A 17,122-nucleotide genomic window follows, 5' to 3' on the forward strand; every position below is an offset into this window, starting at 1 on the left:
CTGCCAGCTTACTGAGCTTGATCAGTTGGGGATGTTTGTTGCCACTCCTCTAATGGATGGCCACATTTAAGACGCTAAGAGCTAATAAAGAGTAATGGGCCTGTGGCTTCACTGGGGAGGAGGATGAGCTATTTTGAGTTCATGAGAGAAAGCCTCATCTTGGGGATTAAAGAGTATTGACCGAAGAAGAGTAAACACTGCAATGCCGTGCCCGCTGGCCTATTTGGTAAAGTTGTGGATGGAAGAGATGAACCCAAATAGGTCGTGCTGCTAGTGGCTGGGAAGGTCAGTGGGGATGTCATTAAAGGATGCTGAGAAGGGCCTCCAGGTGCTGCGAGCAGGTCTGATACGTCTGGAATAGTCCTATCACAGCAGGAGAGTGCAAATTTGAGTGGCAAGAACTCTGAGTATCCCAGGCATCCTGCAGGCAGCAAACAGCACCTCCTTTGTGCAATCCAGTGCACATGGTGCAAGGGGAAAGGGGCTGAGAGCTTTTGGCTTTGGTTGGGGGGGATGAGACAAGCGCACATCTGTGTGCCAATCAGTATTCCCACGGTCCCTCCGGAGTTCTCCGAAACATAAACTGGGCTCCTTAATGAATCTTTCCCCCTCACACGGGCCTTTATTGCGGAGCGATATCGTAAATCAGGCTAACTACAGAGGCACTCACAGGGAAGAGTCAGTCGGCTTCTTTGTGAGTGCGGAGGAACATCTAATGTTGAGGTAGAAAAACAAGCGGACACAAATCCAACAAAGACTTTCTGGTCACCAACTGAAGATAGAGGATATCGAGGATAAAAGTGATACAGCAATTACACAGCAAATAGGACTGGGCACAATTAGCCGAGCGATTTTTTTTACTCCAGGCAGAATTTCCTCTCAAAGTGTGATCATGTTAGCACTGCACCAAATCAGGAGACCAAAGAAAAGCCAATTAATGGAATTTTCCACACAAGCAACGGTGATTGATTATGGGTGTTGACGCCTGTCTGTGATACTGCAGTATGAAAATGAAGTACTATGCCTCTTTGATGAGTGGGAGGAATGAGAGGCTGCCTCTGTTAAAAAAAAAAAGGAAAATGATAGTTGGTGAGAATCAAGCCAAAAGATGCTTTTCACCTCTCAGGGTTAAGATATATCAATAAAAAGTTTTAAAAATCCAGCAAATATAACTTTAAAGGTCAACCACGATCCACTGCAAAAAGATCTCACGGTGAACTGTTGATACTTTATATTTGTTCAAGCCAAAACCTCAGGGCTTTAAATGGGTGTTTGCTCAGGAACCTAAAGATGATATGAAAATCCATAAGTTAATTAAATCAGTACAGACAGGTTTTCTTCCAAAATCCATTCATTGAAAGAGTTTTGTAGCCTAGCGTCTCTGAATGTTTAGGTTTCTCCTCATACAACACTGCTTCCTCTCAAACTTGAAAAATAGTACATTTAGATTTTCTGACAAGGTTGCATTTATTTAAAAGAAAATCCAGCAACAATGAAACACTCCAAATTTTTTGAATATAGAAAACAGTTTTTTGTTCTACCAAACCAGGTAATGCTAACAGAATGGAACAAAAAGCAGAAACATCTAAAGAATAGCTTTGAATGTCCTTCAAGAAGCCAGGAGGACTATTCCTGAACACTACCTAAAGAAATGACAAGAAAGCTGCCTAAGAGACTTCAGGCTGTGTTGAAGAAGGAATGTGGTAATGACAAATACTGACTTTTGAGCTTGTTAGAACTTAAGAAACGTTTTGTTTTTGTTGTTTTGTTTTTTACTTTGTTTACTGTATTTTCATGTATGTTTGCACGCTTCAATAAATCACTACATCTCCTTTCAAATTTTCTATCAAAACATAAAGACATGAAGGGTGAGTCAAGACTTTTGCACAGTACTGGCTCTCATTTGCACACTAGTAAGATTTAAAATAAGTGTCCAGCTGCTGGGATACTAAAACCAGTTACTTTCTCTCGGACGTCACTTCAGCTAATTCAAGCAACTTAACTGGACGTCTAACCAAGAAAGTTTTGCTTCTGTTTTAGGGAAATTTGATTACTTTATTTTTTATCTATCATTTTTATCTTAATATTTATTAGCAGCATTGTGTGTTGCACCTGTACAGTTTGTGAATTCAGCTAACTAACCATGCTTAACTCCACTCTCTTTCAAATATGATGACTTTTGCCTTCAAAAACCAGCATGGGTGCTGCCAAAACACAGAGGCAGAAGCAGTTCATCCGACCATGTGGCAGGATGAGCAAAGGTATATCAGCTGAGCTCTCAAATGATGCGGGCTGGCTTTGAGATCAGCTGATCTGCTTAGATTGCTGCCTGAAACTGATTCCGAGGCCAAGAACTGACGCTATGCTGAAAACACAGCCTAGCTGTCAACGTCACGTCGCTGTCTATTAAACTAATACACAGATACATGCACAGAAAAATCCAATGTTTTCCATTTCAATTAGAGTTAAACTGTGTGTGAACTGAGGGGAAACAACTGCAAACTTTAAGTCAAAGTGCATCTTTTGAAAGACAGAAATTTCACGTCACACCACGGACTGCACTGAACCATCTGTCCTGTTTGTTCGAGTGTTGCTGTCAACCTCCGTCACAGAGATCTGACAGTTTGTAGACAGTGTGTATTGAACACACTCTACAGAACTCTACATATTAATTCTGGCTTGTGAGTGTTTAATGCAGAGAAACGTATGCGATGTAGTGATGACTAATCATCTGTCCTGATTAGTTCAGGATCTCACAGCTGCAGCAGTGGTTCATGCTCCACTCTGCACAGATGCCATGTGACTCTCTATCTTTGCCTTTCCACCTCTGGCAACTGCTCAAGGTCCCTCGTTTCTGCCTATCTCAGTGCTGCACAAGCTATGTTAAGCCATACGGAGGGTCATAGACAAAGCTACCTAAATAACATTGAATTATGGCAGTAAGTACACTTCCTTTATTTACACCTCTGTTATATTTCTCTGAATATCACTTTTTTTCCTATGCAATGAAGTATGCAAATTGCTGTACTATACATACAGCAAGGTCAGTGCTAGAGTGTGTTATATTGCATTAACTCTGAAACTGTTAATCCATGTTCTCTTTTTTTCTTTATAAGAAATGTCCATTCACCCCAAACTGCCTCATTCCCTTTTCAAAAGAGCTTTTATTGCAGCGTCAGATGGACTGGCTTTAAATCTGCAGTTTAACCTAAAACCTGTCAAAGCAGGAACTAACTCCATGAACAAATTGCTCTATTTGGGACCAGGGAAAGAAAGCCATTAAAGTGACTGGGGGGAAGAGAGAAATGTTTCTATTTCAGACAAGATCAGAGGGAAAAGCAGAGGGTTTTCACACCACTGGAAAAAAAAAATCTGTTTGTTTTAAAGAAATATTTCGAAATCAGCAACACGGGGTACATTTTGTTTTCAAAGCCTCCCCGTAGAGCTGCCAAGCTAAACTTTATTTCAGTGATTGACATCAACCCAGTCTGCACTCCCGGCTAGTGTGCAGGAATCCAGGAAGGCTAGACGATTCCTCTTAAGCCAGCTGCAAAAAAAAGTGGGCTTTCTAATGTGTTGGAGAAATAGAAACTAATTATAATTTTAATTCTACAAACATTTCTTGGATGCAGAGTTGCTCTAGAGGCAAAACTAAAAGTCGCTTTGAATTAATCCTCAATGGTCTGAGCAAAAGTGCCGCTTTTTGTTGTTGTTATTTATTTTATTTTATGGGTTTTTTTCATTGTTAGGCAGCCAGCATTATGAAACACTGTTACTGAAAAAAGGAACGTAAAGCAAAAGGTGGCCCTCAGCATATTCAATTAATCCTCGAAATTATTACACATACTTTACTTATCTAGTTCATCCAAGCTATTCTTTTGGGGTGATGAATCATGCATGAGAATGGCAGTCATCTACAATGTGACCATATTCTCTAAAGAGACCTTTCTGTGCCATTTAGATTTGTCATTAAGCCAACATGTGCTCTGAACGTTTTGTCCTTTGGCTCTGGACAGCTGGCTGACTCATTAAGCTCAGAATTAACCAGGACGCATTTGTATATATATAAACAGAAATATCATACCTGTGATTCATTGTGACATAGAAAATGCATAAACAGCATTTCACAAGCTGCATCCTCTTTGGAAGTAGAGGAGCATGTTATCACCTATTCCTTATCAACTTTCTGGGTTACTTCTCCTGAGTTGCTCATCTATAAGACAGTTGAGGTTAGAGCACTTGCAGGGCTAAAACAGGCTGACTAACTGCATCCTTTTTGACACGCCTGTTTCCCCTTCATGAATTAAGTGGTTCACTTAAAAAAACAACAAAAAAACATGCTATTTAGCAGTGCTGCTGTGCACAGGTTTTATCAGGAAGTAAAGAGTCCCTTGGCATTGAATTTAAATCCCCTAGGTGAGTGTAATTTTTTTTAACTTGCAGGTTTAAGGCTGTGAAGGGGTATATTTTACCCCTAACCACAAACCTTTCTTGAGCAACAAGCAGAGAGCGAACGCAAAGGAAAGAAAACAAAGCAAAACAAAGCCCAAATGGAACATAAGCAACAGTCCCCTGGCTAATAAACTGACTGGGTTATTTTCTGGCTTTCGCAGTTGCCAGATCACTATAGGAGTAAAACAATCTGGGCATTCAAAACACCACAAGCAAATATTGCTTTTGGAACAATGGTGTTGTGCTGGCGTGCCGTGGCCTTTTTTTTTGAGGTTTTGTGTTGTTTTTCATTTAGCTGTTCATACTGTACATCATGACTCAGTTTGCCGAATAATGAATCAAGACTTGATTCTACCTGTAGTTGTAATTGTTTACGCTGGGTCTCGTTCAAACAAAATGATTATTACCTAATTAAATAGACGGCAGCCTCAGAGCAGGCTGGGATGTTGCTGCTTTTATTTGTGGATTCAGGAAAGAGTGCTATCAGCAGTTAAAAGCAGACATGTAGGAGAATCCCTAACCAGGGTGCGTGTAAACGTGCACACTTGATTCGGTCATACCAATGCCATTAATATGATTAAACTCAGCTTCTGCACTGGGTTCCTGGAGCTTTATGTATTGCTGCCGCACAGTCGTTAGAGCATGGCTCTATTTCTCAGAACATGAAGCGGTATAGCAAAAATAAATCACAAGTTCACTTCCCAGTTTCTTCTGTGAAATTGTCTGCAACTCTAGATCCCTTATCAAATAATTGATGGAATTCTCCTTATGCTTTCAGGTTTTATGTCCTGTGTATGCTTTTGAGTGAGAAAGGAGCTCGACTTTTCACTTTCTTAGTGTTTGTCTTAGGGCTTAGTTTACTGTGATATATATTGCAGCAAGTCCAAATGATTCTTCAGTTCTCATCTGTTTTTATTCACAAGAGGCTTATGTCTCAGAGATCAGCCCACCTATCTGCTGGTCAGCTCACCATATACTTTCTGACATATTTCTCACTCGACTTGCCTTTGTTGAGCTGCAGGCCATATCCTGAAAATTTCTTTTGACATTGGTTTCCAGCTATGAAAAAAAAAAAGCTAGATAGTACAAGACTTGCCGTGTGCAGTTGTTTTGTGCGTTGTACTTATGTTGTACTTTTCCAGCTACTTTTTACTTTTGTTTCAAAACTACCTGGTTGCCGTCAAGATGGCGAACCATCATGGCACATACACCCAGATGTACCTTCATTAGGTACACCTTTTCAACTCCCCCATTGGTGTAATGAAATAATCAACCAATCATATGGCAGTAGCTCAATGCATCAGGCAAATAGACATGGCCAAGATTACCTGCTGAAGATCAACTCAAGCATGAGAAGCTGACGGAAAAGTGTTTTAAGTGGTTTTGCAAGAGGCCAGGCTGGTCTAAGTATTTCAGAAACTATCGATCTGGTGGGATCTTCCCACAAAACCATCTCTACGGTTTACAGAGGATGGTCCAAAAAGACAAAATATCGAGTAAGTGGAAGGCCTACCAGAGATCAGAGGAGACTGGTTAGACTTTCACCCGACAGGAAAAAAACAAACACTCGTTACAACCAAGGTAGCAAAGCGTCTCTGGATGCACAACATGTGAAACCTTGAAACGGCAGAAGAACACACTGGGTGTCACTCCTGTCAGGAAACTAAGGTTCCAATCCACGTCAGCTAACCAAAACTGGACAGTAGAAGATTAGAAAATCTGCCTGCTGTGATGAGTCCCGAGTTTTGTTGCGACATTGATGATGATCAATGATGATAGGATGAGCGACATAAAAGCATGGATTTATCTTGTATCAATGCTTCATGCTGGTATTGGAGTGAAAAATATTTTCTTGGCACATTTTGGGCTCTTTTTACTACCAACTGAGTATTGATTAATCACCAGTACCTGAGTATTGTTGCTGACCATGTCCATCCCTTAATGACCACAGTCTACCCATCATCTGATGGCTACTTCTAGCTATGGCTGTTTCCATTTGAAACCCATGTCATTTCCCTTTCCCCAACCACTTCCTCCAGCTCATCCGGGGGGGAATACCAAGGTACTCACAAGGTAGCCCAGAGGTATGGTCTCTCCCAGTAGTAAATGGACCTCAGCTACTAGGTGTTTTGGATGTATCCAAGAGGCTTTGTAGACAGATTCCCGAGCCACATCACCTCGCTCCTTTTGATGCTGAGGAGCAGCGACTCTACTCCAAGCCGATCCCGAAAGGTCGGACTCCTCACCCTATCTCTATAACTGACCCGACATACCCTTTGAAAAAAAGCTCATTTCTGCTACTCTAATTCCCAATCTTCTTCTTTCGGTCACTACCCACAGCTGTTGCACAAAGGTGAAGATAGGAACATAAATCCAGAAGTAAATCTGAAGCTTACCTTTACACTCAGCTCTCTCTTCAACACAACAGACCAGCACCAATCTGTCTGTAAATCTCCTGCTCCACTGTCCCGCAACTTGTCAACAAGACCCCTTTGCTATTTTAAACAAAGAGTACTTGTAATATAAGTTTTCTCTGCTATAAGTTGATGGTGCACATGTTAAAGCACAATGAGAGACTCCCACCTCTTAATTAAAGGGGGCCCACATCATCTACAATAAATTTTTTGGCATGCATATAATTGAAGAGGCAATGTTGCTTCCAGTATGCAGGCTAACACAGTTTGTAGGATAAAATAGACTTATTCTGTAACAGCAATATAAGTGTTAGGTACAGACATTCTGTAAGAAATACAACCAGACAGTGAAATTACATATTTAGACTTATTCTGGAAAGCATCCGTTGGCAAAGAAAACACGCGGTTCCTTTACTATTGCAGGTTAAACAAACCATCCTACACATGGCATGAGCAATTAAGTATCGAGTGCAGATTACATCACTCTGAATTTTAGCAGTTGCCATGCTCCCAGAACATCTAATTACAGGGCCTTGACACTACAATCTTCAAGGTTCAGCGAGAATGCACAAAAACAGCATGAAACAAGGCGGCAATAGTAATCAAATGCAGCCCAGCAGAGGGAAAAAAAACACTTGCAAAGTGCTTGTTCGCACTTATCTCTGGCTTATACAAAGCAATAGTGAGCATGTCCTCAGAACGAATCATATCAAGGCCTGCATCATTGTCAGTGGATCAGAGCCAGGAAGTGGAGGAGGTTGAAGTGAGAAGGCAGCTGCTTGCTACTGTTGTAACACAAGGAACTGAAAAGATCATTGTAAAATGATCACACATAACAGTGGGGAGATTTGTGGTGGGATGATGGTGTTATAAATTAAAATCCATGTTACACTTATCCTTATACTGCTGCAAAAAAAAGAAAAAGAAAGAAAGTGCTGCTGGGCTTTTAAAGGACGTAAAGACAGCTAATATTAGCCTCTCTACATGGCCTGCCAATAAAGTTTAGGGTCAATTCTACAGTTTTATTCACCTTCAGCACAGTCAATAATGCGCCTCCAGCTTACATTTTTAAACTTCTAACCCATTACACATACCATAATTCACCTCTAAGTCTCTTAGGGAGGAAACTTTAAGTTATTCTTGCTTCACTCACTTAATGGCATTGTGTAACTTTTGACTTTTAACTGTTAGCTTGCAAGCAAATCGCTCCCAATGTGGTTGCAGCTTATAAAATTCCAGTAAACATCTGCAAATCGAAACAACACCTTAATTTGTCACTGAAGGGAACAAGCCTCACATGGATGGGCATGAAACTGCAACACCATGCAATCGTCCAATTAGTTTTGCGTCTCTAAAAAAATGTCTGTAATTCCTAAACAGTTTTGTTTAACCCCTCTGCACCTCAATCACATCTTGATTTAATCATAAAGCTGTCCAAATACTTATGGACCTAATTGTGTTTCACCAAACAAGAAAAAGAGGGTGACCTGCTGTGGGTGGAAAGTCCAGTCATAAGCACGACATAAATGTTTGTTCAACAATGCTGTGAGATATTTCAATTCAACCAACACTGCCATCCATAAAGCAATGCAGGGTTAATAAAAAGATATGGCAACTAATCAAAATTCCGAGCGGCTGGAAAAGTCAGCATTCAGTCGTCCGTTAATAAATCTATACAGTTTTATTCCCAATTTGAATTAAACTGAAAAAAAAAATAGGCTAATCCTTCGTTATCATTGGGGTCATTCTGTCTCCACTTGGTGTGGCTCTTTCCAATTTGTGTGAAATTGAGGGCTTTGGGGTTAAGAGGAGAATCTGCAGGCACAGATAGCACGTTGCAGGATGTGCCAACAGCCAGCCTTGCCCCTGTTGGCCGCGGTGACATCACAGAGTGCCACGAGGAACAATGACTCACTATTGCCACAAATTCTACGCCGTGACTGGACATCTCTAACCCTCACCCGTCATCCACTCTCATGAACACCCTAGGCTGTCAAAAAAAACGAAGACCTCAGGCTTCTGGACAGGAAGAGAAAACCGTCACATGAAAATACATCTTTGCTGCATCTGCCACCAAACATCAATATCTTTGCCAGAGCCATAAAGTCAAGGAATTTTTCTTTTCCTTGTCTTCCACTGACTCAGTTCACTCAAGGGGCTTCATTAAGTTACAGCCACTCCTGCCAGACTAACTTGTACACTGATTGTACTCCGAGGTGGCCATTACTTTCACACTGATTAGGAAGCAGTGATTGTGTCAAGACTGATTGGGGACGCACACATATGTTGGCATTCCAATTACACCAAGTGCCATCTAGACAATGGTCAAAGTGTACTTCAGGTCATTTGCATTTAACTGAGTTGCAGTGCATGAACAAATGATCATTCTGTGGAGCAATTTTCCTTTTTTTTTGGTGTGTAGAAGGATTGTCTTCAAAATCAAAAGCAGCAAAAAAAAAAGAAAAGAAAAAATCAACTTATTTAATGAGCACTACACATTTGAAAGTGACTTTAAACTCTATTTCACCCCAGTTGCCCCAATTTGAATGCACACTGTGAACACTGTTTATGTAATATTTCTCTAGTGGGTGACTTTGTAATTGAGCTACTGTATCTAACATTTCTGAACTGCATTTTCTCATTTTTAGTCCCTTGACAGCGCCTTTGTGCCAATAAATAATCATTTAGCAACTATAAGTCACTGCTGTCGGTAATGAGAACGAGAAACAGGAAAATATGTGCGACTTTTAGTCACAGCCGTGCTGTCGGTATCATTATTTTGAACAGAAACAAATTTTAGTCAAAGTTAGTCACCGCGGCGCTGCAATGTCTAATGTCACGCTAAAGAGAAAAGGAGGAACAGGAACAACTTTACAGATAATAAATATGCTGATTTATTTTTTTATTATTATTTATTTATCCAAAGAAAGGCTCATATTAGGCTTTTTGTTTGAAATTACGAAAGGTGCTGTCACCCACCATAATTCATTCATCATGCAGCTTCATATTGGTTTTGTGTCACAGATGAGAGCGCACAACAAACTCGTTGCCGTGTGTTGTTCCATCTACAGACTACGGTGATTATACAAAAACAGAACGAACTGCTCAAGGGACGAAACTAATATGTTTTAAAATTAAAATTCTGTGGTAGTTTGGAAAGCGCCGTTCGGCATTCTGCTGCATGAGCGCACCGCTCTGAATCACAAAGAGTCGCACAGGCTCCTATTTTAACATAATCTCAGCAATCAATCAGCCACGCCACAAAGAAGTCAATGGGCCTTGACAATATGTACCTGTCAGATCATTGCCTCTAATGCATTAAGGTCTGGTGCATCTGATAGGCGGCGACATCCCAGCGTACAACTCTCAGATATGGTGACAGGCTTTTGTCCCGCCACCTGCCCGAGAGCATTCAAATCAAATATGAATAACCAACTTACAGAAGTGTTTTTATACAAACAAAGAAAAAAAGATACAGTAAAAAGTACATATAATAAATGTCTGGTGGATTGAAATATAATAGAACATATATCTATATCTATATCTATATCTATATATATATATATATATATATATATATATATATATATATATATATATATATATATATATATATATATATATATATCTATAGAGAGAGAGAGAGAGAGAGAGAGTTTGTGACTGAACAAATCTCTGCTTTTTTCCCCAATTTCACATTTGCACTTGCACAGAAGTTGTCGAACACGTCCATATTGTGTAAGCCTTAATGCAGGATATATTACACAGATATCTAATATTGTGTGATGCTGTCTCCCCCCAAATGCTCCTGGGCTGATGGAATTTTATTAATGCATTGAATATAATAACATAATCAGCTTCTTGGTCTGGTGTGTCGGAATATCTCATGATTCAGGAGCTTTCACATAACCGTACATAGTGCAAAATGGGGGGGGGGGGGGGGGGGGGTTCTCCCCCTTCCCTTTCATGTAGAACAAAAATATGCACCTACAATAAAAGGATGCAACAACATTTGCAGTAAGAAGAAAGGGCTACGGTAGAAAAATGAAAATGCATTGTGAATTCTAACGGATGGTATCTGCAAGGATTAAAACGTCCTATCACGATAGTATTCAGATGCTTGAGCAGACCTTGTGGGGTAGTTTCATCGCACCCTTAGAGTCATAAATTGTTTAAAAATGTCTTGTAACATTACCCTGTTGCATTTGCATTAAAGCCCACTGAGTAAACCTACAACATCGAGGCATATGTTTGCTGTTGCTTACAACATTTTAGAGAACAGAGGAACTGAATACTTTTTTTTTCCAAGCGAATGAATGAAGATTTTTAGAGGATGTGTTAAGTATCTTCTTGGAGCTTAGAGACTACACTCACCAGCCTCTTAGTTACACCTTGCTAATGCCAGGTTGGACTTCTTTTGCCTTCAGAGCTGCCTTATTTCTTAACGACACAGATTCAAACTGGAAACATTCCTCAGAGATTTTGGTCCATATTGAGGTGAAAGCATCACACAGTTGCTGCAGATTCCATGGTAAGAGTCTCCTGTTCCACCACATCCCAAAGGTGCTCTATCGGATTGAGATCTGGTGACTGTGGAGGCTATCTGAGTGCTCTTAAACTCAGTGTCAAGTTCAAGAAACCAATTTCAGATTGTTTGATTTTTGCGATATTGCGCATTGCCATTACCAGAAGACAGGTACACTGTGGTCATAAATGGTCAACAACAATACTCAGGTAAGGCTGTGGCATTTAAACAATGATCAGTTGGTATTGAGGGATTTGATGTGTGCAACAAAAATATCCCCCACACCATTACACCACCAGCAGTTTGAACTGCTGATAGAAAACAAGACAGATCCAGGCGTTTGGGATATTTACACCAAATTCTGACCCTACCATCCAAACGTTGCAATAGAAATCGAGACGTGTCGGACCAGATAACGTTTTCAAATCTTCTACTGTAAAACTTCGGTGATCTTGTGTGAACTGTAGCCCCAGTTTTCTGTTCTTAGCCGTCATGACCGACATCTGGTGCATTCTTCTGTTGCTGTAGCCTATCTGTGTTCAGAGATGCTCTTCTGTATGCCCTGCTTCTAATGAGTGGCTGTTTGAGTTCCTGTGCCTCACTATCTGCTCGAAGCAGTCTGGCTATTCCCCTCTGACCTCAGGCATGAAGAAGGCATTTTCACCCAGAGAAATGCTAGACGTTTTCTCTTTTCAAGACCATTTTCTATAAACCCCTAGACACAGTTGTGTAGGAAAATCCCTGTAGATCAGCAGTTTCTGAAATACTCAGACTAACCACTTAAATTACTTTTTTTCCCCGATTCCGATGCTCAGTTTGAACTTCAGCAGGTGCTCTTTCGCATATCTACATGCCTTAACGCACTGAGTTGCTTTCATATGATTAGCCGATTAAGGTGAATAGGTGTACTTAATGAATTGGTCGTAATCCCTTTGATTGTTATGTCTACAGGATGGATTACAGCCGCATTCTGTAAACAAATGCATGACAATACATCCGAGTGAGGAATCCTGATGAATTTGATGACCCTTTGGATTTAGTAGTATACAAGAACGCCTTTAGCAAGAGGACAAAGTTTATACTTTTCTAGCCAAATATCTCAACATCCACATTGATATACTGGTGCAAAATGACAAACAGGAATTCACACATGTTGTTGTCACTGCGAACTATCAAAGGGTCAGCGAGGTCATGTGCATGTCAACGAGCTCAATCCTAAATTAGTTACCGATGCAGCTTTAGCCCGTCAATAATGACAAATTCTTTTATTGACAATAAAAATAAGTGGAACGGTTTGTAGTTTGCCCTCGTTTTCACCACTCTTAGTGTCGAGCACACGGTCTCACCGTGACCTCAGCCAACGGAGACACTATTCAACTATTCACCGATGAAAGAAAACAAACACTGCATCAGCGTGTTCATCGCACATTCACATCCATTCTTTTTAAAAGCTTTTACACAGGTTTCCACCATTCGCCTCCCCAAATTATGAAAATTGATTGAATGCGAGATCACAGCAGTTACAAAGAGCCAATTAAGCAGGGCAGATGTGCTTTGTGGAAATATTACAGGACATTAGACTGATGTTTTTGAACTTGCAGGGGCAAAAACCCTCTTTCGACTCAGTGATTGGAAAGCTGCATGCCTCCCACACGCACTTTAAGTATAATGAGCGTAAAAGAACAGTACGAGGGATTTAGATGACAGTCCACCTACTCAGCGTGCTTCAAAAAATGGTCATTAAGCAAACAAAGGTGCAGATTTTGACACACAAACGTATGGCATAAATCACTCGCAAGTGCTGGAACCTAAAACCACGGGGAGTTTAACACAGCTCACGTCAAACTACTACTGTGATTTTCTTTTCCTTTCTCCTTCCATGAAGAGAAACCACGGAAACCACCCAAGCCACGCCAAATTGGATTTGAGGGGGGGGGGGGGGGGGGGGGGGGGGGGGTGACGGCTCTTTTTATCAGTGTCCTCTGTTGTAAAATTCAACCGACTTTGTGCACCACAGCGAGAGCGATGCACAGATAGCCTTGGTAAAAAAATAAATACTGAAAATTAGAAATAAAAAAAGCCACTACTGTTCCTTTCATTTCTTTCTGATCTCTAAATCAACACCACAACTGATGAATGGCAACAAAAAAAGAAAAAGAAATGACATTAGGGGGTTTATCTAGCGCATGGCCACTTAAGACACAGACTCATTTACTTCAATATGCTTTGGTTACAAATATAATTAAAAAGCTGTCAAAGATCTAAAACTAAAAAATTTTTAGTGCAGTGGAATCGAAGCTGACATGAAAATATCCACCCGACTGTTGATGAAATCAATCCTTTTGCTTGAGTGGACAATGTGTTCAATTCCACGTCAAAACTCCAGCTGAATTTCAATCAGACAGTGTTGAGCCTAACGAAATGAGACACAGACACATGAAAGGATCCAGACAAACACATGCCACTCACAATTTAGCGGCACAGCTTAAAGACAAACATAATCAGTCCATCAATCAAGCCGCGAATGCTAAACATTGTTCTCCATAAAGACTGTATTTCACCTCTCTGGCTCTTTTTTTTTTCTTGATCGAGGACATGAATTGCAGGGTTTACAGGACTGCCAGGGGCAAAAGAAGTAGAGCTGTATGTGTGCCACAGCACTGGGGCAAGGAACCACAGCAGTGGATGTTTCTGAAGACAATCACAGATAAAACCTCTCCACTGAGAGAGGGTTTAAGAATCTCGGCTGGGTAAGTAAATGTTCTGAAATAAAATTTCTACAGGACGACTTCAATCGTCTTGATGGAGATGCCGAGGCATGAGGACAGACACATGGCAGCAACAAGAGACAGCATGGGCTGTGTGCTTAGTGCTTAAATATGTAGACCAAAGGCTATCCTTGCTTGATCTCCTTTGGATCTTGTTAAGCTCAAGGATAAAACTAAAGGAGGGAAGATTGAATATTCTTCTCAGGAATCCCACTGAGGTGTCCCACTGGAACGCACCTGGTGGCGTCAATTAAAGGACGGGACACTTGTTTTGTATGTTTTTTATTAACAACACATACAAAAAATGTTAAGTCTCCATCCTTTTATCATAATAACATTTTATTCTGCAGATTTGCTTTGAATATTCTAGGGCCAGGAAACTCTACACCCGGATATCATTTGCAGTTGTTGAAACAAAGGGTTTTTATCACAGTCACACTAGAACACCAGGTTTCCATCCCTAATCGTGGCTTATTATGCTGCGCAGACATTTTTCTAGCACGGATCTGATCCTCTCATTTCCTGGAGTGTGTTATCAATTTTTATCACTATTCGCAGTAAGAAGCTGTGTCCTGCAGGTTTATGACACACTATCCTCAATTAGGATCACACTGTGTAAGGCCTTAGCACATGGCAAATATCATTACAGCATACTTCAAGCCAGTGAGCCAGCACTGGAAAGAGAGGTGCTGTTACATAAGAATAATCCTCATGAGCTCCAAGATGTATCACCGAGGCGCACATGCACAATGGACCTCTAAGATGCAATTTTGGAAAGATTGTTTCTGAAAACTATGACCTTTAATTCTGCAGGGAACCAGCGCAAGTGTTTCTTAGACCATAACAGATACACTGCCGGCTGCAGATTCTATGTAATTACAATAAGATTGTGATTCTAGGTCTCACTGCAGTGAACAAGGATTGCATATTCATTCACTGAAAAATGTGTTGTTGTTTCTTTCATTTGCACAAGAAAAAAAAGGGAGGAAAAAAAAGTTTTGCTTTTAATTAAAGACATGCCGTGAAAAACTCTTCTTTTGGGTATGCTGGAAAGCTGCTAGAGCCAGGCATCATCTGGAGAAAAAGTCCCATTGGAGGACCGGTTAAAATTTCCAGATTGCATTTTAGTTGAAACCCTTTTCCCACAAGACAGAAGGGATTCATTAGCCAGACCACCAGCTGCCTTCAGATCTGTATATCCTGGCCGCCAGGCAGTCAAAAAGGATGTTGCTGTTCTCCTCCCAGTGGCACTAATTGACTGATGCAATGTGGAAAATGACATTTAAATCATCTTTTTCTCCCCCCCACCAAGAATCCATATAAAACGCAGAAATTCCTACTAAAAACATATTAAGTGACACCTCAAAGAGATTTGGACTGATGTTGTGCTTTGAAGCTATATGAAGAGCTCTCATCAATGCAACTCTCCTAAGTTTTCCCATGAAATAAATATGGGCTTGGAGATGAATTTTATGTAATAACTTAAGTCAAGAGTCGATACAACCCCAGTGCTTCTGTTGCACAAGATAATCCTTGTCATGTTGAAATATTGATGAGATAAGTGTTATTTAAAGCCAGAGCTGCTCTGGGTTCATCGTACAGGTGCAGAGCCACTGCGGCGAGGTCTTCGGAATCCATAATATATGACTAAACACATCTGAACTGAATTCTTGTTGGGGAATGTAAGCGTGGATGAGACAAGCAGGATGTTCGCTACCCTGCATCTCACGCGGTCCCCTGTGTGACAAAAATCACGCTACGTGGCTCCAGTTCGTATTAAACTTACTTGAAATCTTTGTTTAACAAAAGCCTGGCTTCTCAGTCGGCACAGTGGGCTTAAAGACACATAGGCTAAAAGATTTAAAATGCTTACCTCCCAAAAGTAACACCACCGACTGAAGCGCAAGGATGTGCAACATGTTTCTCTGAGCCGTTAAAAAACACGAATTCCCCCAAAAATTAGTGCGCAAGCCGATGCGTGTTAGTTCAAAGAAGAGCATCTTACGTGCAGCGTGGTTTCTAAAAATGAAGAATGAAAACACGTCTTTTCATGCTGCAATCGTTAGTTTCCAAACGCTGAACAATCATAGTTCGAGTGAGCAGTTTTGAAAGTCTGATCTACTTGTTTTTGTCAGGAAAATTCAAGAACTGAAGAGAAGGAACTTCAGCTTTGCTTCGGTCTCTCCAGCATTTTCCTTTTTAGAAGAGATAACGCTTAGATTACTGGCGAAAGACCAGTTATGACACATTTTCACAACGATTTTGTGTTTGTTCTATAGCGGGGGTTTTTTATCCCAAGAAGCGCAGAAATCCTCTGTCCTCAGCCGGTCAGTTTTTCCAGCTCCCTTCTTTCTGCATCACCGGGCTCCTGAAGCTGGCTGTAGTGCGTGAAGTCCGATACTTTCCGTCCATCCTCGTGTTATGGCGAATTATCTAAAAGTAGAAAAGTTCAAGTCCCGGCATAGATCAGCGTACATCCACACCCAGACAGCCTTTCGTGAAGTCCTGAGCGCAACTCCAGCTGCACGCAACATGAGCCAGAGGAGAGCGCGCAAGAGGTCCGTATTCAGCGTTCAGCTTCCACTTCTAATGATACTTTGGCACCAGGTGATTCATATATTCAGCGAAAGTCCGGATTCAAGTCATCGTTCTTCTATGTTTATGCAGACAGACTGCAGTTTGTGGAGCTTACGCATTGTCACCCCGTCCAATGCGCGTCGAGGGGACCAGAAGGAAAGACATAACAGACACAGAGCGGGGGCGTTTGGCGCTCCAGGAACATCATATCCCATTGATGCCGGGAGTAAACATATTTTAATTCATCACTTTTGACCAGCTGAGTTTGCATTAAAGCATCTTCCTAAAACAACAACAACAACAACGAAAAAAAAAACTAAACTGCCCCCCCTGTCCGTTTTAAATCAAAATCAGACAGTTGCACGTGTGTTAAATAACTAACACGT

The 17,122-nt window shown here is 40.9% G+C and overlaps 1 protein-coding gene across 1 annotated transcript in view; it reads right to left on the reverse strand.

The window, feature by feature from the left end:
• The window catches only part of si:dkeyp-14d3.1 (transmembrane protein 132C), a 147,562-nt gene extending 130,687 nt beyond the window's left edge, over positions 1-16,875 (reverse strand). The window contains exon 1 of the mRNA XM_006803131.3: positions 16,033-16,875. Within this exon, the coding sequence (XP_006803194.2) occupies positions 16,033-16,159 (127 nt within the window). The 5' untranslated portion in view covers positions 16,160-16,875. The remainder of the gene's footprint in view (positions 1-16,032) is intronic.
• Between the last annotated feature and the right edge of the window lie 247 nt (positions 16,876-17,122).

The sequence above is a fragment of the Neolamprologus brichardi genome, chromosome 12 (assembly GCF_056152115.1).
Source record: "Neolamprologus brichardi isolate AB-2024 chromosome 12, ASM5615211v1, whole genome shotgun sequence".
Lineage (NCBI taxonomy): Eukaryota > Metazoa > Chordata > Actinopteri > Cichliformes > Cichlidae > Neolamprologus > Neolamprologus brichardi.